This window comes from Buteo buteo, chromosome 8 (genome assembly GCF_964188355.1).
Source record: "Buteo buteo chromosome 8, bButBut1.hap1.1, whole genome shotgun sequence".
NCBI classification, from domain to species: domain Eukaryota; kingdom Metazoa; phylum Chordata; class Aves; order Accipitriformes; family Accipitridae; genus Buteo; species Buteo buteo.
The window spans coordinates 24,848,572-24,875,782 of NC_134178.1; the positions used below are offsets into that span (position 1 = coordinate 24,848,572).

Genomic DNA, 27,211 nt, shown 5'->3' on the forward strand with positions numbered 1-27,211 from the left:
TCCCGATATACTTTGCAATAGATAACTACTAAAAGTTATCCGTTATCTTGTCAAGGTATGGTAAAGACACATCCATAGCACTGTGCTTTGCTATGGTTTTCACAGTGTGTAAGACTAAGAATTAAAACTACAGTGATCATTTACGTCAGGCTTTTTGTTTCTTGCTTTTTCTTGTTTTGTTCTGTTTTCTGATTTAACAACATCACTTCAGACTCTTAAATATATTAGTATAGAGTTAGGCTTCATAAATTTTTTGGCTAAATAAGAGCAATCAACCTATCCAATACAGAATTTTATTTTCATTGAGCCGTCTTAGAGAAACAGATTTGCTACTAGTGTAGGATTAGAAAATCCTGTACATTAACCTGAACAAACTGTAGCAAAACATTTTTCACATTGGTCAGTGCTGGTTTTGTGGGATGGCCCTGCATAGTCCATGAAGATACATGTACAGCAGTGAATAGAAGAATCCAGCACTTTGGTTTCTGCTAACTCTTATCATACATTTCTGTTTTCCTAAAGAGGATATTTTACTGATGGCACATTTATTCATCACTAAATTTAAATTTCATCATCAGTAAAAGCAATGCTAAATGGCTAAGCAAACTGTTGGCTCACTAGATATTAACAAGAAGCTTCCTAAAACTGGCTATGAGTTTTATTTTGTTCTGTTTGGGAGAATATTCAGCTTGGCACTTAACTAAAAGTAACGGCTGGATGCTGTGTCACTGTGCTGGCTGTAGAGTCAACATGATTATTTATAACATGCTCTCTAGAAATGGAAAACAAGATTAGTGATGACGTGTCAGCAGTAAGACCTATGGAAAAATGTCGCTAAGTCCAAAGGACTGTGTGTAATCTTATCTGCTATTTCTAGCATGTGAGTTATTAGACCTACACCTTGGATGAAGCCGTTAAGCTTATTAACTGAGCCCATTTGTACTTCTCTCCCATTTTTAATTCCGTCACTTGGTTCCAGACTGCAGGGCGGCCCTCACAGCATGATAAATTCAGAACATTATTGGCTCCCTCAGGCACTGATTTAGCCATCTATCATTACTCAGTAATGCACATACTTAAGTGCACTGCAAAGTAGGTGTGGGCTTGAGTGTATGTTTAAATGGTTGGCTGAACCATGGCCATGCAGGTTCCAAAGACCTATTAAATCTCCTGAGGGTGGAGCAGCCTGGCACGGCACATTTCCTCCTTAAGAGGCTTTGCCCCCTTTCTTTTTTCCATACAATGTCAGAAATCAACAGGGCAGGCGTTCAAGGTCTGCTCCCCTCAACTTAAAAAAAGGGAGGCTAGGACTAGCAGAATTTTTTCCTCATACTGCAGCAAGGTAGTTATTTTCTTGCAGTTATCTTGTCTATTGTGATTTGTCCTAATCATACCTGGGCTGTGACTTTCTTCTGAAGACGTGGGAAATATAGGGTACTGTGGTCACTGAAGCTGTGCAGGACATAATTCAGTGAACTTACTCTTTGGGCACCTTTTTGGACTATGATTATTTTTGCTCCTGGCCAAATACCTGCCCAAATGACACATCCTGGATGAAGAAGAATCTCTCTTTCATGTACAGTGTTCTTCTTCACATAACTTAGAAGACCTGTTTAGTACACAAAATGTTTTGCTTGCGAGGTTCCCACTCCAGGTTCCTGTGGTATTTCTTGTGCTTGTTATACACAGTTGCCTTTTGATTTTAATCCTCTCAGGGAATTGGCCTGTTAACTTTTTCGTTGCTTCGTCTGTTGCTCAGCTTCAGTAATATGCTCAGACAGAAAGGAAAAAATAGATTTATGGAGTTGTTTTTGAACCTTATGCATAGCAAAGCTGAATTGAACCTTCTTCAGAAAGAAGTTGGTAGACAACAGTACGTAATGAATCATATGGGTACTCTTTGCCTGTAACTATGCTATTAACTGAGAAAATGAATTTCTACCTCTTGTAGCTTGGTGTTTCAGTCTTCTACCTCATAAGCTGTCTTAAGCTTCTCAGGGAAAGAGTCTTCAGTATTAAAACTATTTTCATATATTTCCTGTCAGATTGCAATCACCAAATGTCATGAGATCCACATATTTTTCCAACTGCTGACCGTGATATGATCAACTACCCTGTATATAAGAAAAGTGACAAATAATTTATCAGTCTTTCTGAGTTATTGCCAGGAAAATCACAATCATGATACCTGCTTTAATCTGCAGTGTTATAATTGGCATTTGATTCCAGTGAGGGAAAGAAGAGGGCTAGTTATCTGAAATTATCATTTCCCTGTTTGCAAGTCTTAACAGACACAGGAGCTCTAGCTTTCTCAGCCAACTTGTAAACACCAAAGAGACTCATTCAATTATTTAATTCAGAGTTATTTGACAAAAGCAGGGAGGAAAGGACTTTATTAATAATTTCATAATGCTGAGTTTCCACATGTGCAGTTTGTTTCTAGGAAACAGATCGCTCATATTTGGGATAGGGAAGGAACAAATTGTTCTCATAAACAAGGTAATTATGCACGTCAGAGAATGTGGAAAGTAGAGTCTAGAATAACCTTAATTTACATTCTAAGATAAAACATGTTTTTAAAACTGCTTAATTTCTAATTTCAGATTAAAGTTACATACGATTTTAAGAGTAACCAAATACTGAAAAGATACTTAACAAAAAAAAAGACAAACAAAAGTAATTTATTCTTGTACCCCAATGTAGCCAGCTGATTCAGACATAGCAGGAAGAGATGTGTCGAATAAGAGGTGACATTTTTAAATGGCCATTTAAACCCACTGTCATATTTCATTGTGGCACTGCATCCCATGATATCCAGTGAACTCACATCAGTATCACGTCAATGTATGATGTCATGCCATACATGCAATTTTTGCTGGATTTTAAGAAACCGATGCTGAAGCATTGGTTTCGAATCGTGGAGCAAAAGATTAAACCTACAATTCTATGTTTCCTGTTCCAAACCAGGTGTTTGGCATGTGAAGATATGAATTAACAGTCTTCCCAGGTATATGGCCACACTGAGGTTTAGAGAGAGCCTTGTCTCCAATTTGTTCCCTGGATCATATACAGATTCTAACTTACAGTATCTTTTGGTCTCTGACCTCCATGCATAATGACTCCTTTAACAAGCCTCTTTGAAATCGAATATTTGATATTTTTTAATGAGATGTTGCCACTACCATTTTAAAAGAGCCTTAAAATCACTTCTTCAACATTTTTCAACTTCTCTGTGTGCCTGTACACCTCATCTAGTAATTTCTTTAGAGCTATTGAAAAGATTTGTCCCAAGACTAAAGTGCTGATTGTTTTTTCAGCAAGAAATTTATCTTAAATTGCTTGCAGTATTTCAAAGCAGATGATAAATTCTGTATACTCCTTTGATTCGCACACAGCATCTGTGAACAAATATACACATGCAAAAAAACCCCAAATATCTGTGGACTGCATACAATTATTAGCATTCACAAATGTTCAGGTGCTAACAGGACCTCCTACATTCAGTTAAAATAATGTCAGTGCAGTAAAACAGCCTTTTCTTCATGCACTGTCCTGAAGAAGCTTAAAAAAATCTATGATGGGTTATACCGAGAGGAGGGGAAAAATATAAAATGCTCAATTATGCACTTACATCATTTTATGTAGTACATGTTTTGGCTTTTCATCATGCAACCTGGATGACATTTTTAAATTACTATGGTCAGAGCCATGCAGATGTAGATAGTATTACACAAAGGAAATAAATTAAACATAAGAATATGAGAAATAGGTCCATACACTGAAGTTTTCATATTTATAAAATAATGAATGGCTTTTTTTTTTTTTAATGTCTCTTGTTGTAAAGCAGATTGAAGTGACATTCATCATGGACATTTTTATCCCAGTTTCTGCCTTCCAGGCTGGAAGAAATAGATATGAAAGTGATACAGTGCTCTGATATTCTGTCTCAGGAGATATCAAAATAGTATAGGGATCAGAGATCTCTTCTGTCCTAGCATGACGTCCTCAGGTTTTCTTAAAGTTAAAATTAACTTCACTTCCCAGGGTAACTGCAACAGCAAAGATGCGGTGAGATGTTTTGGCATTACTTGCAGAGTGAGGCACCCTTTTGTTCACCCTTTCAACAACCACATAACTTCTCTTCCTTCCCACATCTTGTCAGGGTACATATCATCTGGGCCCTGGGCCTGTGTGATCTTGCCTTCAGGCTAGCACTTGATTCTGATTTGGTACCCCTCAGAGGTTTGCCAGGTCGACTTGCACAACTTTCAATTTTACTTGCAGAGTTTCCTGCTCTCTTCCACATTCCTCTGCATGTAATGGGATTACAGAGTCTGAGTCCTTCTGTGTCCCCCAGAAAGCCACATCCCATTGTAACATGTGGGTATTTTATCCTCATAAAATTTAAAAGAATCATACTATGGAAGAAATATGATATTAATTCTTGGGGTAAGAGTATTGTTCTTTGGTTTTTCAAGGGTATTACAGTTATCAGCTTCTTGGGATCCATGGATATTGAAGCCTCCTAAAATCAGGACACATAACTACAAATATTCTCTGCTGAACAGTGGTCCTCCATAGCTTCAGCTGTTGGAAAAAGAAAGACTGGAAATGTTAGTGAATATTAAAAACATGCATCAAAAATACATCATTCAGTGGCTTTCCAGTGAGGAAAATATTATATTTTGATTAAACATTTTTGATTTTCATAGACTTTTTTTCTCTGTCTTTTTAAAAGGAATTTCCTGACTTTGAGAACACAGTGACCAAAAAAAGAAAGTAAGTTAAGACCAGTTTGAGGTCTACACAGTGTCACTACATTTGTCTGTATCTTTCATCCTTGTTGTTTTATTAATATTTGCCAATGTTGCTTTAATTCTCATAGAGTACATGTATTAATGTTGCAGTTGGAAAGCAAGTAACAAGCTTGTAATGCATTGCTAAAGCTCTTTTGCCATGATTTTTTCATATACATAAAGCTTACTTCCAAAACATCAGAACCAGGACAGCTAAAATCAAATGCAGTTAATCTGAGCTTGGTTTAACCATATGTCTGCTTTTCTGAAAGATTGAAGTGGTAACCTATTTTATAGAATGTTTGCACCATTGACCTGATAATCTCGTGAAGAGTTTTTTTGTTTGTGTTTTTGATCCAAATAAAAAATTAGTTTGAAAAATGATTCAGATAAAGCAGGTCAGACTGTATTTTATCAAGTATATTTGTGACAGCAGCATGCTTTGCATCCATTCATTAAGACACAATGCTATGGTTTAGGCTAATGATTAATATGTATTCGTAAGCACAGGAATTCTTTTTTTGGCTTCATTGCATTACTGAAGTGGTCCCCTTTAGATGAAATCTGAAATCCTGCCTAATGGAATGATAGAGGCAGATCTTATCTGTTTGGCTGCGACAGACATGAAAGTCCCTGGACATTGGGGGTTTTTAATTTTATTTTTAGGTGGGATTCCACTGAATTCAGAACATCAATATTACCTATGTCTATTGCTGAGAAATTTCAAAATAGATAAAGATTTCAAAGAAAATCAAGAGCTCCTTTGTCTTAAGTAACAGTTTAAATCTATTTCTGGTCATCTGATAAAAACAGTAGTAACTTATCAACTGCAAACACAGAGATGTATGCACTCAGAGCTGTGAGATCTCAGTTATCTGTGACCAGCTAGGGCCCTGTGAAAATGCTCCCCAAACTGCATTAATTGAAGTATAGACATAACTCTGTTATTCACTGTTTTCTCATCATTCTTTAACACTTCTAAGGAAGCCAGACTACTGTGTAGGCCTTACCCAAGGTTTACCCTACCAAGCTCTACCAAATATGAGGCAATCACATAGCTGCCTCAGAGTCTCCTGCTTAGATCAGAATGAAGTCTGCCCAGGAATAGAACTAATAGTCTATAGCGACAGTGTCAAATCTTACAATGCCAATAAAACTATTCTATTCTAAAACTAATCCTATTCTAAATGAATAATCAGAATTTAGAAGGGTTGTCTAGATCATTTGACTAATCAATATAAAAAATGAGTGAACTGGATGAAAATAATTTCACTCAACAAGAAAAGATTTTGTAATTAAAATTGTTTCATTGTGAGTGTCCAGCCATCACTATCTTGGCATGATACCCCCACTGATAATTCAGAAATTTTCACTTTGGCCTTTTCTGTAGATATGGAGAAAGTGAATGAAGAATTATCATTCTCTTTTTCTTACAATCGGGCAACAAGGAAGCACCAAATGAAATAAAGTAGCAGAAATAAAATAAACAGAAGCATGCCTTGTTTGGACAGTAAGAATTAAATTGTGGAACTCTGGAAACAAAAGAAGTCCAAGTGGTTTCAAACAGAACTAGTGCTTACAGACCTGTTCCTTAAAAAAACAATAGTTCAGTTGCAACCTGTTGCTCAGGAAACCCTTCAGCACCTACGTGTCCAAAGTTGGGAGATGGATCTCAATTTTTGTGCTCTTTCCCTTCTGCTGATCATTGTCACAGATTAGACAGTCTCTGGTCTCATCTAGTATAATCTTCTGGCTTCATCCTCTAGCTCATAAATTAATCTCCATAGGGTTTTTTATGGATAAAGTGAAACAAATTAATTCACGAGGTAAATCTTTGTTAATTCAAAGATTTCTTCTTCTTCTGTTAAGTTAGTATATTCTTTAAGTCATCATCTATAAACCATTGACCACAGATGGAAGCATGAGTTAGGACTATTCCTTGATGTAAATGTGCAAAAAGCTCAAGGTTTATTTGGGCAATAAAATATCACTCAAGTTCATAGCGATGGCATGTTCATATGTAGCTCTTTGCTTCAATCTATTCTGTCTCCAAACTTCAGACACTAATTTCTAACAGTTGTAGGACACTTCAGATCATGTCTAAAGAAAAGTATCTCCTATTTTCTTCCTGATGGGCTCCCTGATTCAGTCATGAATTCTCCATTCCAAAAAGAAACTTGAATAACATATTTTTACGGAATGAAAACTCAGAAGCTTTCAGAGCTTTGTGTGGCATGTGGGAGTAGATGATTGGGTGAATGAGAAAAGCCAAGTAATTCCAATTAAAGCCAGTGGGAATTGCACAGCTAAATCCCTGTGCCCTGCTTTGAAGAATTAGTTTGAAAATATCCATATTTGATTAAATGTGCTTTCGTTTTTCATTCTGACTTTCAGCTAATGGTAAATTTTTTTAATTCTTTTAGATCCATCCAGAAGTCCATGTCTGAAAATGAAGCATTTGGTTAGTAACTGCTTAAATAATTTACTGTATACTTGCTAATCTCACAGAGCCAACTTTAATTAAGGGTCTGATTTGCTTTACAGCTGTTGGAACAAATGCAAAGGAAAGGAAAAAATACAGTTAAGCTATCAATATACACACACCCCCCCCGCTTTCCACAGACACATTTGTAGGTACATATTGAAAACAAACTAGTTAAACATAGGTACCAAAAAGATTTAAAGAACCTATTATGGGACAACAAAAGAAATACTCAGCATGGCCAGTATTTCTTTTAATCATTTCAATAAAAAATTGAAATATCTCTGATCTAATCGAATTCAGGTCCATGCCCTTTCCCATGTTAAACTACTTTGCTTCATGTTTCACAAACATGTTCAACAAAGAAGAAATTCAGGTGGTTTTTTTTCAACCCGTCCTGACACTGCATAATAACATGCAGTCCACAGTTGTGATTCAATGGGTTTGATTTTGTAAATCCTCTTGGGAAATAATCACCAGTTTCTTAAAAAGTAAAAATTCCTATTTTTTTCAGTGAGAGTTTCCTGTTAGCATTCTACTATTTATTCTTTGGAGTTTGGGTTTAGTTGTTGTATCTAGCCCTTACTTAGTAAAAACGTTATTATATCTGCCTGTAACAATGCAGCTATATTTCATAACAATGTGTCTCAGATAGATGAAAGTTCCTGTATATTAAGACTTCATTCTGTAGCCCTGCACTGGGAAGACATTCATGCAGAACAGTATCATTTGGTCTACAGCATCCAGGCTGTAATGAATACCCAGCACTTGACAGAATCGACAAGTGCTTTCATAAAGAAAATTTTCTGACGTGGTCAGAGTTAAACCTAACATTAAAAAAACCCCAACAAAACAAAACAAAAAACAAAACCAGGAAGTGTAAAAACTTAATAGTTATCAATATGCTGTGAAGCATGACCACTTTGAAGTTCACTGAGGGAACTGGAGAATGGCCATCTCGTTCTCAAAGCCAACCTAGTTTGTCCCATTCAAGCTGAGACAGTACTGGCCTTGGAGCATGTGTGGCATAGATGTGGGCATCTTTGATGCTATTTCTTACTAACACACTGGCTTGTTAACTGTAAAATTAAAGAATATTTATATAATTCCTGGAAGCAAAATAAAGGCACAGATGTTCTGTGGGCTCCTAGGTCTTAAAACCAGGGTTAAGATAACAATCATTCCTATCAGGTTTTAACAGTGTTAAATGAGGTATTGGACAGCAGCAAAAGATGATAAAACTTGAAGTCTGCCCACAATACCATCCATCCATGCATGCATCCATCCATCAAATTTCCTATATTGCAAAATCATCAATTCATTTCCATGTTTGAGCAGATACTACAATGTTCTGCAAGCTTGTTTGATTTGCATTCTAATGCTATTTTTATAGACTTTCCTGTTATTTCACGGGTTTGCTATGAATTCAGGTGACTGCTCTCTATGCTTTTACTTTAGACAGGAAAAATGTGAATGGCACACTTTGGCAGGGTTCCAGGAAGCTGGAGAATGATTCGTACATCAGAAGGCACTGTCAGCTTGAAGGTAATTGCTAAACATATTTCAGCTGATTTTGCATTTTCCACAAAGTATTTAAAAGGGCACCTAGTAAAATTTCTCATTTTTCACCAATAATCTGGCTAAATGATTTGTCAAGTCCTTTTGAGATTTATCTTGTCCTCAAGGGGGGGGGGGGGGGGAAGTAGTTAAAATAAAGCTTACCTTAAAACTGGGAAGCTAAGAACACACTCTGTGACCAATTCACTCTAGTCCACAGGCCAAAGAAGACTTCCACTACAGCAAATTGCCATAGTCGTGTTGTATAGGGCTTGCCAACTGTAATATGAGCCTATAGTAGGAATCCATGTTCCCATATACTTTATGCTACTCCAGGTATCCAACAGGGAAACAGTATAACTTTTCCCAGAAAAGAAACTCCTAACAGGTGCAAAAGAGAGTTGGCAAAACTTTGTAGGCAACTGTTTTGTCCATTTCTCTTTCTAAACCTGTTTTGACCAACTTTATTGAAACAACCTTACAGCTAATATAAGGGAAGTTGCTACTGACACTGTTTAAGAGTTGACCAGTATAAATTCATTAAAATAACTATGAGAAATAACAAGTGAGCAGTCATCTTGTCTATTTAAACACAAACTGGACTTTTAAAAAATCAAAGTGCTTTGATAATCTGCTTAATGTTGCTTTCAGGAATGGAATTTGTACTTGTACTTTTTGAAGTCAAGTAGGTCCATTACAGTTGCCTAATCAGACCAAACCATACAAGGTTCAGCAGAAACAGAAACCAAGATATGTGAGATTAAAGTGCATGAGTGTTTTGTTCTCTACTTAAGCCAACAAAGTGGGAAGATAGCCATTGCCATAACTTTTAATATCTCCTATACAAATGGTGTAGCTATCATCCACTGTTAGGAGATTCCACTGTTACCTGGGTATGCTGAAGAAAGCAGAGGACAGGGCACCAGCTTTCCCTCTGAATTTCATTCACTTCACCACTTGAAGATAAACTCTTAAATGCTTGGAAAATAGATCTGAAATTGCAATACCTATTGTATTTGCCCATGTATGGGAAAATTGGGTTTCCTGGAACCAGAACCAGAAAGAAGAGATGACAAGAAAAGGTAAAGGAACTCTGCTTTTGTGATGAACTGATGAGGGGAAAAGGGACCTTCAGTGAGTCTCATTGGCTTGCAAGGGATAAGGTTGTAGGGATAGGTGAAAGGAATATTAGGCATTTCTCTCCAGACAAGTCGTACTTTTAACCAAAAAACATTTTGGAATGATTCCTCAAACTACTCCAGAGGTTGTCAGTTTGAAGGTGGAAAAAGGCTGAATGAGACAGCAGAACTTTTTGACCTTCCTCCAGATTCTTTTCTACTCAAGACTTTTTTTATCCTTTTAAATATCCAAAGCATGCAAAAGAACAGTGCACATTTTAAAAGCTGACAAGTGTTATGATTGAAGGGCAGGGGCCCAGAGGGAACAGGAAGCAAAGCTGGCAGCTAAATAGAAATCTCCCTTTCCCCTACTGCAGTAAAATTGTTTCAAGGGAAGTCCCCTTCACACAGTGATGAAAACCATTGCAAGGAGATTTACAGTGTATCACTATTGATCTAGATAATTTGTCACTATTGATCAAACCTTTCTCTTAACAGAGATAATCCTTCAAGGTCTGCAGGTCTATTGCATAATATGAATTTCTGTTAGATGTAATAGGCCATGCGTGGTGGCCAGCATAGACTTCTCTGCTTACTTTAGAGCTGTATTCAGAGACCTGACCCAAATCTCACTGAAATCAATGAAAAGAAGATATCCACTGATGCTGGTAGCCTTTGGATTAGGTTCTTAATGCCTCTGTGTGTATTACCTCTACAAAATTCAGTTTTCCAGACTGATAAGGCAGTAAAAACATATATATCCCACAGACACAATAGTGGGAATACCTGTCTTTGCTCACAAGCCCAAAATCAAATCACCAGTACCACATTTGCCAGCCTAAAAGCATCATTGTTAAAAAAGTTGTCTATGCAAGTTCACAGTCATTGGGCTTCCATGAAAGAGTATTACGGAGACAAACAGAAAAGAGCTGACACTGCTCAGAGTCAGCAGACATAATTCTCCACTGGTCCACTCCACAGTAAAGTGACTGGTACCCATTGCCAGACTAGCAAGAAAAGAACACTGCAGCTTACATATATCTTTTGCATATTGGGTTTTTTGTTGTGTTTTGGCTTTTTTTTTTACCCAAATACCCTATTCCATATTTCACTGGATTGGAGAACTGATTTAAGCAAGATTTAAGAGTACTGCAGATGCATGTTATTATGGCTAGAAAAGAGATCATGGTTGGGGGGACCACTAAGGTTTGCTTTAATAACTTGCTATTGTTCATTTGGTTTTGAAAGAAATTACATTAATAGCAGTGTAACTGTATGTAGTCTTTCAGGCTAAGGTCATTATATGTTGCCCCACGGTGCTTTGTGATTCAGCTGCAAACAGCTACCAAATAATACTATTTTGGACTAGACTGTAAAAGGACTTGTGGGCACAGGACCGAACACTGCAAGACTTAACTTTTAGAGTAATCCTACAGAGCACAAGGCTACAGCATACAGAGATGTCTGCAGGAGATGGAAACAAATTAGCCTGAGGACCAGAAATAACCCAGTTATGTTAATCTGGTGTTGCATAAGCACTGCTTGACATGAGTTATGCTGCTTCTAGAAGTCCAGCTAGCTCTGTACTTAAATAAACAACTGGATTGTCAGACAACTGGCCTTTAGTAGCTTCAAGGAGATTTGTAGGTGCTTGAGACAACTTAAAATCTGGTCAGTCAGGTTAGATTTTGGAACGTAACATACTTTTTGGAAAAGCTTTTGATTTATTGTAACCATCAAGCCTGTAGGAGAAAGACACTGTCCTATTATCATAGAAGCTCTTACAGAAGCCTCTAAAGGCAAATTCATGCAATAAAATTTTCTGTGACTCATATTTTCTCTTCCTGTTGATGCACATGGCAAATAAAGTAAATTGTTTGATGGGTTTTTCTGTGCAGCTGACCTATGGTTTCAAGGTGGAACTAGGATGTGAAAAGACTCTTGCTCTTTTTTGTCTGATGCCCAGAGTGTAATTTGTGAATTTTAACCCAGTCTTACAACATCCAAGTTGCAAAACTATGAGGAAGAGTATTTCTTATTGTGTTACAATTTTTGTTTGGAGAGGATTTTCTTTTAGGAAAAAATAACAATCCTAAAAATCTCTCTTGATTGAGAATTTGCTTTAAAAATAACATATGAAAATATATGTGCTAACTTGCCTGTACAGTGGCCCTTTAATTGTTTCACTAACATGTGTTTAGGGGGTTTCTTGTCTAGCTTTATACACGTTGTAGTCTCATTTAATTCCAACATAAACATAGGCATTCTGAGGACTGGGATCTTACTTAACTCTTTGAATATAAATTTTCATGATTGTGTTCAAACACTTTTTTTCATGTGATAACTGAAGAATCTCAGTCACTTGGAATTATTCACTGAACTAATCTTTCTTTTTCTGTTGTAGAGAAAACAATGCAATTAGTCTCACCTTTGTAAATCTATATGTTGTTAGCTGTCATTTTGCAAAAGGGAGTATTACTGATGTTGTAAGGTATTCCTCAGCACCAATAAGGATGCCAAGTTAGGATTCATGAGAAAAAAAGACCCAAAATGTTCCTACTGGTTTCTAGTAACTTTGGAAAAATAGGATAACACTTTGTGCTGTGATTAACAGGTATTTTTTGTTCTGTTTTTTCCTGCAGAATAACTGAGTGCCTCTAATATCTATGTTGATGGAATCTAGTCGCTAGGGCCTTTCTACAGTAGTACAATGGTGTATGCTTTGCCTTAAGATTGGGAGTAAAAGTAGATCTTTCAAAGTAGACGTACTAAAAGTAAACTTTTCAGAGTTGTTTGACCTATTATTGCTCATTGTTCTAACGGAGGTAAATACCCTTCCCATGCAAAGCATTAATTTCTTGAAAGAAAAGGGAGGATGTTCATTCTTTGAAAGCAATTTCTAATCTAATCTAAGATACACAGATCTCAATTGCAAAGATCATTTTTGCCCTTCATTTTTAATATTAATATTCTACACTTTGCTACTGCAAATTAGCAGGGCAAGAGAAAATGCTTGGTGGGGTTCTGGGTTAGCAAACTGAGACTAAGTACGGATGAAGAAGTAAGCATGAATGAGTTTTCTTTATGTGAGTCAGTTTGCCAATTTGTTCTGTAGTCTTACTTCAAAGCAGTTTGAGATAAAATGCATGCTTAAATGATACAAGATTAACTTCAGAGAGTCAAAATGTCAGTGCAAAACATCAAGTGCAATTCAAATGATATTCCTCAGAAAAACTTAAAACAGGATATTTTAAAGCATGTTTTCTTTTTTTTTTTTTTTGGTCATAATTCACAGAAGATAATATTATTGGTGATGGGATACATATGCTGCAAGGAAAGAAGATAGAGGAAACAACATGCCAGGTGAAAGAACGACTCTTTTTTTCAGAATCTAAAATTTCATTCAATAAAATGCATATTTCTTGCTTCCACTCAGTATTTGCCTAGCCTAAACTTCATACTTAGTATGCCTGCGTGTTTTAGAAGTTGAGTTTAAAAGAAGACTCTGGTGACTACCTAAGTTGTGCTCCATTTTCATTATGCATATGGGTTTTAATACGTAGAAAACTTTTTCTTTCCCTGAGTGAATACATTTCCATTATAATAATGTTCTGGAATTGGCTCTAGCGAGATCAATACTAAATGTTTAGATCAGTCTTGTGTGATCCATACTGGCATATGTATCCTAATGCTTTCTGAAATTCTTTAAACATATACTCTATCTCCTCTTCATAATTCTACATTAGTTAGCCCACTAGCATGAGCGATTAAGGAATTCTGACCCTTGGGTTTGCATCATAATAATAATAATAATAATAATAATAATAACAACAACATAAAAGTAGTTAAGAACCCATCAGTGGTGAGCAGCAGAGAGGTGAGGAGAAAAACTTGTAGCTCTGGAATTAGAATGACTGACATTTGGTTTTTATCTCACTTCCAGTCCCATGTTTGCCCTGATACTATGTTATTTAAAGGGCCAGTTCATGTCTGTTGCAAATCAGCTTAGCTCTGCTGATTTCCCATGATATAACAGTTTACCCTGTTTGGGAACCTGACTAAAAGTTTATAACACACACCTACATGTGCGCGTGTGTCTAAATGAGGAATTAATACAATAAATTATTTAAAAGCTGAAAATCTGGTAAATTTTCCTTTACAGAAGGTGACCATTAAACTTTATAAAAGGCTCCAAGCTGAGTTTCCTCTGCTGTTTCTATACAATGTCAGGAGTCCTTCTGGACGTTTAGGTTAAAAGCAAGAAAAAACTATACAGGCATCACTCTGAAAGCTTCTGAGATAAGACAGAGAGCTGTGCAGACCCAGACTTTAGGCAGTGCTCAGCTCCAATGTAGGGCAGAGACACGGTCTGGCTTGAAAAGAAGAGTCAAATGATCTGTGTATCAGGGGACAGACGACTGGATTGGAAACTGGTGCCTTGAAAACCAGTATGTTCCAGTTTTCTCCTGCTTTCTCTCAGGTTTTCATCTGTCTCTGTACAGTTCTTCCACAGCAGTTCTTCCCTCAGTGTGAGGGATCTCTGGCTCTGTCCCTATCCTGCCATGGCAGCCTCTGAGCTGATTCCTGCTTAACATCCTGGAGGCCATTCCCCAGATGTGATAGAATAAGGAGGGAAAAGGGGAAGAAGAAATAACAGGGAAGAAAGCCGAAGTTTGCTTTATGTATAAGTTTCCTTGAAATCCCTTAAAGCATCTCCCCATGAACACTTTATCCCATTTTAAAAGCAAAGTTCTATTTTTGTCTTCTCCAATTTTTTGAAGATGCTTTTTGGGGCATGCGACTAATGAGCTGTAGAGACTTGGATACCTCCAAGCTTTGGTACCAATTTAAGACCTATTGAACTTGCTTTTTAAAATTTTCATTTTTTATTACATTATTTTGAGTTTTAGTGATTATTACCTCTGGCCTTCGTTATCATCAAGATAACATAGATATAATGCCCTTTTAAGCTTCCAGAATAGTCTGATTATGTCTGTTTTCATTTGCTGTACTGCATTATGCACACAAATAAGGAAATGCTGAGAGAAGAGCATTATGGGGGAAGCTCTCACACTTTTTCTGCAAAATCAGCACAAATGAGTGTCCTTATGAAGTCCGTGTATGCTGATGCACACAGCACGGGGAACAAACAGGAAGAATTAGAGGTCTGCATGTGGTTGCAAGGCTGTCATTTCATTAGGATCACAGAAATGTAGTGGGATAGCTCACAAAACTGGAGTGTAAACTGCCATGGATGTCACTCCTATCTTCAAGAGGGCCAGAAAGAAGATCCAGGGAACTACAGGCCGGTCAGTCTTACCTCAATCCCTAGGAATGTGATGGAGCAAATCCTCCTGGAAACTACTGCCAAACATATGAAGGACGAGAAGGTGATTGGGGGTAGTCAGCATGAATTTATGAAACGGAAATCATGCCTGACCAGCCTAAGGGCCTTCTACAATGAAATGACTAGCTTGGTGGAAGAGGGGAAAGCAGTGAATGTTGTTTATCTTGACATTACTAAGGCTTTCAACACTGTCCCCATAACATCCTCATGAACAAACTAATGAAATAGGGACTAGAAAAATGGACAGTGAGATGGGTTGAAAACAGATTGAACTGCTGCACTCAAAGTAATGTGATTAATCCCTCAAAGTCCCACTGGCGACCAGTCCCTAGTGGTTTACCTCAGGGGTTGATCCTGGGTCCAGTACTGTTTATCATCTTCCTGGATGATGGGACAGAGTGCACCTTCAGCAAATTTGCAGTCATTGCAAAAATGAGAGGAGTGGCTGATGCACCAGAGAGTTGTGCTTGCCCATCTGAAGGCCTTCAACAGACTGAAGATACAGCTAAACAGGAACCTCATGAAGTTCGATAAAAGGAAGTGCAAAGTCCTGAAACTGGGGAGGAACAAACCCTTCCACCAATGCAGGCTAGGGACCAACTGGTTGGAAAGCAGCTTTGCAGAAAAGGTCCTGGGGGACACCAGGTTGACCATGAGCAAGCAATGTGCCCTTGGAGCAAAAAAGGCCAACAACCTCTTAGGCTGCATTAAGCAGAGCTTTGCCAGCAGGTTGAGGGAGGTGATCCTTCCCCTCTGCTCAGCAGTGGCAAGCTGGCCTACCACATATGGGTGCTGGGTCCAGTTTTTGTCTCTCCAGTACAAGATGAACAAGGAAAATACTGGAATAAATCCAATGAAGCGCCATCAAGATCATTAAGGGACTGGAGCATCTGTCATACGAGAAGAGGCTGAGAGAGCTGGGAGTGTTCAGCCTGGAGCAAAAAAGGCTCAGGGAATTCTGATACATGTGTACAAACACCTGATGGAGGGAGTAAAGAAGACAGAGTCAGACTCTTCTCAGTGGTGCCCAGTGACAGGACAAGAGGCAACAGGCACAAACTGAAATGCAGGAAATGTCATCTAACTTAAAGAAAGCACTTTTCTACTGTGAAAGGAAGTCAAATACTGGAAGAGGCTTCCCAGAGAGGCTTTGTAAAGTCCATCTTTGGAGTTACTTAAAAGCTGTCGGGACACAGACCTCTGCAACTTGCTCTGGTGACCTGCTCTGAGCAGGGAGTTAGACTAGGCAATCCCCAGAGGTGCATTCCTGCCTCAGCTGGTCTGAGTCTGTGATTCTATGAGACATGGAAGAGCCAAATTTACAAGCAAGAGTAAATAGAACAGATGAACATATTAGGTTTTTCTCACTCTCACTCAAAACAAAAAAAAAAAGAAAAAAGAAAAACAGAAAGCAAAAAAGTTCCCTGAGTGCTTCACAAAAACCAATCCCTCTCCATTTCCTAAATAGTTGCTCAATTCATTCCATTCATTCTATAAGTGCTGGAAAATGGGGGCTTGGAACAGAAGTACAGGTTGAGGGTCACAGCATAAGCAACACTGTAATAGTTGTACCTTACCATAAAAAATAGCTTTACATTCTGCATTTACTTTTCATACTTTTGTTCTTGTTTGTTCATGTCTAGCAGGGCTCCCTTGATGGCTCAAACCCTTTGTAGCATATTGGGAAGGACATAAAATATGAAGTAATACAGTCTTTGGTCTAATACATTTTCAAAAATGTTTCATGGCTCATTTCTCACGTAAATTCTTAGGTTGCATTCAGCCTTCAAAGTGTCATTCATATTCATGAAGAAAAAAGCTAGTGTTCATTACTTTCACTGATAAGCTATAAGCACTGTCATGCTTGCCCACTAGGGACTGCATCAGTGCCCCAGGGAAAGTGTAGTCTCATGGCATTCCTATCATGAGGACATTGTGACCAAGAAATGGATTATGGGCAGATGATGAAAGTGTATATAGTCTTGTCTTTGCTTCATTCTGCAGATCCTCCCATTTTCTCTGCATTGTTAATCCAATTCAGACTCACACCCTTGGGGCTCAACATCCCAGGCAAAATGAGGTGAACTGAACAAGACCCTTTTTAGAAATGCATCAGTGACACTTGCTCCCCAGCTGGGGGGTTGCTGCTGAGGAAAGTCTTCTGTGGCTTTCCTTGCTCATTGAGAAAAGAGACCCAAGATCTAGGACAAGACCCAAGCATCCCATGATATAATGCATGGCTCTGCTGCTGTACCACATACACTGTGATATCTCCGAGATATTACTGAGTCCCAGATAACTAAGGAAATTAGGACAGCTCAATATCAAACTGATTTCAACGGGTATCAGCTGGTGTATGTCAGCCATTGCTTTTATATGCACACAGTACTGGGATGAAAGACTGCTGAGCTCTCAATCTGTATTCAGTGACACAATACTAAGAATGTTTATTCATCTTATTTATGTTGGATTTCCTAATTTTACTTTTCTTACCATCTAGGTGATAAACTATGAGCAGTGGATTCCGCCCAGAGTTCACAATACAAGTGTGGCTGGTAACAGTGAAATGGTGAGTTACCATGAAAATGGTTCATTTTTTTTTCATCAGCAGCTAGCAGCCTGGAAGAACATGCTGTTTTAGTAGGATTTCCTTTGCTGTATGTTGCTTCCCCAAAAGTTGAAAGATCTTTATCCATATCCATGTTATTAATCATGATATCTCTTTCTCTTTTAAAGAATACCTAATTATTGCTCTGCTATTAATCATGATATTTCTTTATCTTTTATAGAACACCTTATGATTGCTCTGTGATTCCCAGGAGAAAATCTGCCTAGAATTGTAGCCAGCTTAGTTTGACTCTGCAGTCATTTTTGAGTAGTTGGAGTACCAGACTAAAGTAATGGGAATATCTAAAGGTCAGATATGTATGGGCAGGAGCACACAAAAGAAGTTTGTACAGTGCTTGTCTATACATTGCTTGACCATGGCTTTACTGACATTTTTTAACATAAAATTTATCCAAATTCATTGCATTTTACAGAACTAACTCTTTGTATAAATAGAGCGGAAAGTTCTCTATCATCATGTACTATTTTAATATTCAGTATGTGCAGTAAGGGTATTACTGAAACTTTCCTGAAAGTTCTATGGTACAATAATGATAGCACCATTGACACAGTAAACATACAGTAATTTTCGTCTTCTCACTATTACACTGTAAGTAATGTAAATGCATAGGTAATCATGAATAAATCATTGCAGTTCTTTGGGAAAGGCAAACCAGTTGAGGAAAAATCACAGAGATTAGATTCTGCCATGACTAAATTCTTTATGCTGAGAAGTGACATGCTGTGCAAGTACTTTTATTGAAATTAATGCAGTTATACCCAGGAAAGAGAGTGCTCAACAGGACTGAGATTTCTGGAATCTGACTAACACTGTTTTACACTTAGCCTCCAAATTGCTTTATTTCTGCCAGGTTAAGCCTCATAACATCTCAGTGAGCAAAGATTTCTAAGGTATTTAGAATATCTTAGGTTAAACTGGAAACAGTTTATCAGACACCATTTAGGTCTTTTTTTCTGTAATACATTTTTATAAGTGCATTTTTAAAATGTCTATTTTTTTGTCCATAAGTATTCATACATACTTCATGCAAATTATTTGCAGCTAAAGGGCAGCCTGTGATTTATTTTTTTACACAATTCATTTTTATTTGTGGTGTGACATGATTTTTCATGACTAAAACCCGATAAGCAGGGAAATAAAGAATGTTTTTCTTCATGAGGGAATTCTTTCCTTATAGAGAACTTTTCTTATAGATTGGGCAAAACACAAGCACAGCTATAATATTCAAGTGAGCATATGTTCTGACTGTAGAAAATGGCAGGGGGGACACACAATTTAAAAGTCTTTAAATGTGTTTTAAGTGAACAGCTTTTTATGAGTGGAGACTTACTCCTCTGTGCACTGATCTTCAATATTCCCCCATAGTTCCCTTTGGAACATCCTTCCCCTTCCACAGAGAAGGAAGGTACTGGAAACTAGCATACTCCAAATTATTATACGTCACTGGTCCAACCAGTAGCTGAAACCAGAGCATAACATTAAATGGGTTTTTCTTACTTTTACGCATGCTTTCACTAAGCTGTGGCTGAGGGTTGCCAGGACAATACAACAAAACTGTGAGACCAGGATGGTCAGTTCACCTGATTGTCTAGTTTCTATATCAAAGGAAGTTTTACCTCTGTTTGGACAGGCAGCTAAACTTCTGGCTTTGAATGCTTAGGTAAATCAAAACAAAATACTGTAAATTTAAAAGCTGTCCCATCACTAACTGATACTGCATGAGCTTTTTCTCCATAAAAGGGGCTGACTGTATTTATTATTTAAGCACTTAGGACATTTCACTAACAATAGACTCTACGAAATGAGTGCTTTAAGGTAAAGAGGATTAGAGTTTGCCATTAATAAAATTATCTGAATAATTATCTTCCATGTATCTATGATGGAAATTCCAGTTCATAACTCAAAGTCATCATGTTGCTTTTGTGTCATTACTTATAAGTGAACAAATGATTATTGCTACAAGAAATCTTACATCAGAGAAATATTAGCATTTTAAACCCACTGTGATTTATTTTGCAAAGCCATCTTACAATGAGAGGCTGAAAAATGACACCTCAATTTCTCTCTTTAGCTAAGCTAAAACTGCAGTCCTACTATCTAGAATTTGGAAGAGGGGAGAGGGGGCTTGAAATACAAATCAGACCATGACTAATCTAAGGATGCTTGGATTTGGCCCACAGTGGACGATGAATACTCAGATACAAGCTGTAAAAGGTCCCTAAGTTGACTAGAGCTTTAAGGTGAATCGGCTGAGACCTTATCCTCCAGTGAAGATGCTCAAGAAGACCTAAAGAGTTTTAAACTAAAAAATGCTAGTTTTTATTAGTCTACAAAATAAAATAATTAATTATTCAAATGGCAGACATTGGAAGCACCTAGGTTTTGTCTATATTAGTGACTAGCACAGAGTAATATGTGAGCATCAGCACAGTGGAACGGTTGGTGCTGATGAACAGATGTCCACACTACATGCATTATGGGAGATCTACCTGCGTTCAAATCCTCTCTGTTGGACATTCAATAGTAGCTGGAGTTCATCAGTTGAACTTCTGGAAAGTATTCTTCATTTTAGTTTCATCTGCAATAAATTCAGTTTGTGGCACTTTGAGACCAAAACGCTGCTTACTGGGATAGCTGTGAACTTCAAATCTAATTCACTGATCAAAACTAAAATACTAATGTAGCCACAACTTACAAAAGACACTGAACACATGAAAAGGTATTTACATTCTACTGTCTGGCTTCCGCTATGTTCCTGTTGTTGAATCCCCATTCCCAGGAGAGTCTGCAGACTTCAAGGAATGTAACATGCTGCTGAGAAAAAGGGAGTCTAAAGTCAAGTGCTATCCACCATGGAAACTTCTGCATTACTCACTGTGTTTAGCAAGAGGAGGACTCCTAAGGTCCTATCCTTAAGCAAAGAAGTCAGCATAGCTCCATTAGCATAAGTGGAATCATGCTAATTTATATCAGCCACGAAGGAAGCCATTAAAGGTGTATCTAGAGATAGACTACTAATAATAAGGCTTTACATAGCTAGGAATATTTAATCAGAACAGTGCCTGAAAGAATAAAACAGTTTCAGATTTTTTTGTAACTTTACACACGTGGGTATATGTTTATTTCACTAAGTCATGCTTGGTTCAAGACAATTTCTAATATTCTGCTAGTCCATTGGTCTTACATGAAGAAGATATAGCGGATTCTGTAGGCTATTAAATCCCCATGCCAATTTACAGCTGGACCAAGACGAACTGGTGGTGCAAATCATTTGGTACAAACCCTTTCAAGGTTTGAAATCATACGTCTGAATATACAGGGGAATATCTCACCTATTCTCACTTAACTTTCACTAACTCTCTGCTTCAACTTATTATCATTTCAACACAATTGTCTATTGACACAAAACTAACTAAATACACATAAAAATGTCCCTTGCCTGAACAGAGAAATCTTGGACTTCTATTTCTGCTTACAGAACCTCATGTCTTCATAGAAAAATATCCAAAACTTTAGCACTTGAAGCACAGCCATCTTTATAAGCAGTTACCTGTCAAGTGAACGGTGGTCTTTTTTTAAATCTGAAATTAATATACACACTGTTCCTTATCATTGCTACAGGGGTTGGATGTACCTTGTAATACGTGAATGGTAGGGCTTCAGACGTGCGACACGCTAAGACTTTGCAAAAAGCCTTTAACCCCAATGAAAGCTGAGGAGTTCAGAATCTCTTGAGACCCATCCCTAAGCAACCCTCCCACTATACATTAGACTGTGCTGGCAAACTCCATGATGACTTTGTGTCAAAGGATTATTGTCATGGTTTAACCCCAGCCAGCAATTAAGCACCACGCAGCTGCTCACTCAGTTCCCCCCACACCCAGTGGGATGGGGGAGAAAATCGGGAAAAGGGTTGAAATAAGAATGGTTTAATAGCACAGAAAAGAAGAAACTAATAATGATAATGATAACACTAATAAAATGACAACAGCAATAATAAAAGGATTGGAATGTACAAATGATGTGCAGTGCAATTGCTCACCACCCGCCGACCGACACCCAGCTAGTCCCGGAGCGGTGATCTCCCCCCCGCCCCCACTTCCCAGTTCCTATACTAAATGTGACATCACATGGTATGGAATACACCGTTGGCCAGTTTGGATCAGGTGCCCTGGCTGTGTCCCCTCCTAGCTTCTTGTGCCCCTCCAGCTTTCTCGCTGGCTGGGCTTGAGAAGCTGAAAAACCCTTCACATTAGTCTAAACACTACTTAGCAACAACTGAAAACATCAGTGTTATCAACATTCTTCTCATACCTAACTCAAAAACATAGCACTGTACCAGCTACTAGGAAGACAATTAACTCTATCCCAGCTGAAACCAGGACAATTATGCATATGAGGAAGCAGAAAGGATCTAGGATGTGTGACCTAATTATTTGTTGGGGACAGTGCAATAAAGTTCTCTGCATTTCTACCTTCTGATATCATCAGCGCTAGTACTTAATCACTTGTGATATCGCCAAAGATGCATTGCCACAATAGGCCAAATTCGTTATCAGTGTAAATAGCTGAACATCCATAGAAGCCAGACAGTATTGTTCCAAAAAGTAGCCATCAGTGAATTAAGGATTTACTAATTTCTAATATAAATACTTCTTTTGGTTTCTAATGAAAAGCAGATATCCTATGTGAAACACAGCATGTGACTATGGAAGAGAGGTTATTTTTGTCAGAGTATGAAACTTCTCTCTGAAGCTCACAGAGAAGTTCAGAGTCAGATGGGAAGAGGACTCAAGTGTTTCTGGACTGATTTGCAAGATAGCAGCTGCTTGAAAGTGAAAGCATGTGAGATGGCTGCATGTTCACAAAGTTCCTGCTCAAGGAGCCTGTAGTACCCAAACCTTCTTCAGTAGGACGTTGTTGGAATGTACAATAACAGATTTGAATTGTCATTTACATTATTGTCATTTAATCTAGGAGAGGAAATAATGCCTTGAATAAAGGAAGACATCAGTATTTCAAAACACACTCACATACACATTTAAATGCAGTAGCTCGCTACATCTGAGATTTCTGTGCACACCTAAAATGATTCTGGTTAATGATGTGGTGGATGCATATATTAAAATGTTTTCTGGAACTAACCTGGAATTTAGTAATACTGGGGTATTAAAGAAAAGTAATATGTAAACAGCAATATGAACACTGACCTAAGTTTGATGCCTCTTGTGACTTGCGTTTCTCCTTTTTGCATGTATTGGTCCCAAGCAAGGAAGTGCCTAACTTTTAAAGCATTGTGTAGATGATTAATTATTTGAATCTGAGACCTTCTCATTCTCAAAACAAGCACCGTGTTACCCTTAGTTTTTATTCGTAGGGTTTGAATACTTTTAACGTCTTTGGTTTTTTGCCAGGGTGTGGAACCAGATGATAAAGCAGAGTCCATGGGAACATTAAAACGATTGCAGAAATTGGTCCGAAGCAAAAAAACAAGTACACAAAGCTTGGAGGATGTCAAACATGTTTTGCTCCCCCTCAGTAAGTAAAGCATCATATCAGCATTCTTTCCAACATTTGGCAAATGACACTGTATTGAACATAACTGTAAACAATCCTGTCCTGGTCTGTCATTCACTACCCATGATTTTCAAACCCCAACTGAGTTGTTACTGTGATACCACTTTAGTGCTGACTTCCTCATAGTGTGAAAACCTGTTTCCTGTCACACTAGCTTGAGTTTTGTAACAGTATATCTTGCAAGCCGGGATTTTAGCTAAATAGAATTGTATAACAGTGGGGCCTTTGTGCAGGGGACAATTTGGTTTTAGAGTAGTTCCTAGATTTGTATTACATTTCAGATCAGAGAGGCAAAACTCACAAATGCAAAGATAACTTTCAGTGTTAATCCATGAGTCAGTAGCAGCTGGGAGCGCAAGAAGGACTGCACTATGATAGGCAAGTCAGCCTCTCATCATACCTGATAGCCTAGGGCTATAAGACGCAAGAATTCTAAACTGATACTGAGCTCAGGTTATTTTTTGGAACATCCTATAGACCACTGATCTGACTGTGCAGAACTTCTTCATCTGAACTTGTTTTGCCAACATTAATTTAACAGTGCATGCATTTGTTGTACAATGCATTTGTGTATATGATTATTTTTAAACCAATACTAGCAAAATAAGTTTAAACTTTCTGATGAACTACTGCTCCAGTGAAATCATTGCTTGTGCTGAAGTACATGAGGAAATTGAGATTTCAGCAACTAGTTTGTAACTACAACATACATACTAGGAGGAGGTGAGAGAGGAATTATCCAGAAAAGTTTTCCAAACTTTTCCAGTATTTAAGCTAAAGTCATGCTTTCTGTAACTATGCAGAAATACACCATTCAGTTAGCAAATTTTCATGTTTAGTGCAGAACCAGTACAATTTTCCAGGCTTTTGTGGGAACAAGACAAATTTACCAAATGGAGAATAAATCTTGCTTTTGGCTCAGATGTCTGACCCAGTACAAGATCCTTTCCATCTCCCTAATTATCATTGTTATTTGTTTTTTTATGGAGTCCTGGGCTTTTTCATTACATAGAATGCAACAGACAGCATTTAAGAAAAAAAAGTGTGCTATTTTCTTTATGAATTGCAACATATTATACCAGAAGTATTTGCATTTTTAAAGATACATTAGAAGATGCTTATCTCTCTGAAGAGGATGAAGAAGCACTAACTTCTTGCATGAAACTGACAAAACCTCAGGAAAAGAAGACCTGGAAAGACAACGTGAGGAGAAAAGAAGAGACTGAGACTAGGGCAGAATTTATTTCTGCATCTCTTGGCCGCTCATACACTTCTAGACTTAATAACTTCGGAACAATTTCAATCCATTCGGAAACCGAATTTCACTTGTGGAGTGACTGGAAGCCTTTTCCTGATAACCAGCTCTGTCCTTGTGACTTCTTGATTTCAAAAATAGAAGAATGGGAAAACTGTACTTGCTCTTCTCATCAGCCACATCTCACATATTCCCTAACTGATATGGATCTACAGTACTCCTGGGTAAGTGGAAGTGGTTTCTTTTCTGCTGATATGCATAAAAATTGGAAACTTTTTGCTCTGATTCAGCATGAAAGCGATGCTATCATCTTCCATGTGGTTATGAAATGCAATAAGTCAAATTTAGATTTCAGGTAAATGGATGTGAATGCATTGTTCAGGCTAACACCAGGGGTTCATATAGCTCTAGGTAGTTCAGTTTTAACCATGCAGACATCAGCAGCATTGAGATGGAAGGCTTTAGGCTATTCTGTTTCTCATCAAACACACTGTTTTTTTCATCTGTACATTAAATACTCATCCTTCCAGGCTTATAAAACTTTCTGGAAGTCTGGGATAAGTGAGTAAGGGATAATGAAGCCAGTGGGCTTGGATCAGGCCCCTAGAGGTCACTGCAATACTAGTAAAGGTCACGAGTTATTTAGACAAATGTCAGAGGTTGAAGAGGTATTGGTGTTTCTGCCTTCTTGGATCAGCTCAGCTGGTGGAACCTAGGTCTGCAATTACCTTTGTGGCAGCAAGAAATTTTTAGGGCCAGATACAAAGGAGCAGAGTTTAATCTTGGTCTGAAATTATCTTTCTGCATAGCTATCTGGAGGAGGCTTTTCTATTTTAATTGCTGGCTTTTTTTAAAGGGCTGTTTAAAACTAGAAAAACAAAACCAAGAAAAACTTTAGTTGGTGACATATAAAAAATATGGACACTGCAATGAGGCTTTTCTCCCTTTCCTCACCAGGCACAGCAGGTCTTCTGGCACAACACATAGTGGTAAGCACATGGAGGGTGACTGGTTGACTGAAATATATCAGGGAAGTAGTAAAGAGTAGCCTCTTTTCCCTTTATGCCTGTTCCCTCTACAGCGCTCCAGGGACAGAGCTGCTTCTCACTGTGCAATAAGGCCAGCTCCCAGGAAAGTGCATCTAAACCATCTATACCTCCTGAAACCTGCCAGCTGAGTGTTCAAATGGAGACCTGAACAACCATAACCTTAGATCAGACAGTGTCCTGCTGAAAAGAGCATTTTCCGGAATGTGCTCATATATCATTAGGAAAGGTCCACACACATAGATGTGTGGGCCAATATAGCAACTGTATTTCTGAATACATGGAGGTAGTCATTCAGTTTCTTTTCAATGACACAGTAGCTGACATAACAACAGGCAGTACCTGAAACATGGGATCTATCTAGCTGAATGTAGCTTAGAAGATTTTCCTGGGATTTGACATAGAAAACAGAAAGGCTAAAGCTTTGATTGATGGAACTGAAATTAGAAGAGAGAGAAAGCAAACTACTCATAAAAAAGGCTGAGAAAGGTGCAGAAGTGAAACCCCAGACAGCCTTAGCACTGCAAACTCCTAGGGAGAGCCCCTGGAGGCAGACCTTCGGGGCAGAGCGTTGGCAGAAATAGGCTGGGAGCTGTGAACAAAGACTGTGCTCTCTCAGGTGAGTCCTCCTGTCTGCCAGTAAATAGGACTCTGTAGAAACCGAATTGTGTCAGGGATGCTAGGCTCCATCATATGCCTGCTCCTAATGAAAGCAACTTTCAGCATCCCAAGCTAAGGCTGAAGTCCCAGGGCAAAATAGTAATAATAGATGTGTTGGTCAGATTTATGAGAGCATAAGTGTCAATTCAAATAATTTTATTTCATTTTGTCACAAACAGGCTGTTAAGGTTCTCTACCCTGGTGAGATTTGTCCTACCCATGTTACTATTAACTGCCAGCAAGAGGTTTAGTGCTTTTTTTTTTTCTGCATTATTGTTTATTTTGCCATCTGCTTTCCTGATGGGTGCCCTGACTTTTATGTATCTCTGTGGGCTTAGTGTCTTTAGATTTCAGGCAATGGCAAGACATCTCATTCTTTGCATTTGCATTCTACCAACTGGCTCAACTGAAGATTATAAAGACTGGATTTTCAGTTTTGCTTTTTAAGAATCAAAAAAGCTGACACTGGTGGTTTTGCTATGAGGGGATCAGACACTGGGGATGTTCTTTCTGATGTTGATTTACTTATAAACCAATATATTCCATAATACTCTTTCTGGTTCTATGAGTAAACTATAATTTCATTTTCTTGGCTGATCTTGGCTTGGCTACTACTCTATTGTCTTTGCTGCAGCATGATGTGGAGGAGATATAGCCTGAGATGTATTACTGAAATGCTAGTTGGTATGCCCTGAATTGAGGCAGACAGGCAAAACTGGTAGAGGCAAGACTAAGATCCAAGAC

The 27,211-nt window shown here is 38.0% G+C and overlaps 1 protein-coding gene across 1 annotated transcript in view; it reads left to right on the forward strand.

Moving 5' to 3' along the window:
• Nucleotides 1-27,211, forward strand: part of SAMSN1 (SAM domain, SH3 domain and nuclear localization signals 1) — a 190,718-nt gene that overhangs the window by 111,198 nt on the left and 52,309 nt on the right. The window contains exons 4-10 of the mRNA XM_075033930.1: nt 4,739-4,779; nt 7,220-7,257; nt 8,737-8,823; nt 13,249-13,316; nt 17,801-17,869; nt 23,344-23,467; nt 24,609-24,985. Of these exons, the coding sequence (XP_074890031.1) occupies nt 4,739-4,779; nt 7,220-7,257; nt 8,737-8,823; nt 13,249-13,316; nt 17,801-17,869; nt 23,344-23,467; nt 24,609-24,985 (804 nt within the window). The remainder of the gene's footprint in view (nt 1-4,738; nt 4,780-7,219; nt 7,258-8,736; nt 8,824-13,248; nt 13,317-17,800; nt 17,870-23,343; nt 23,468-24,608; nt 24,986-27,211) is intronic.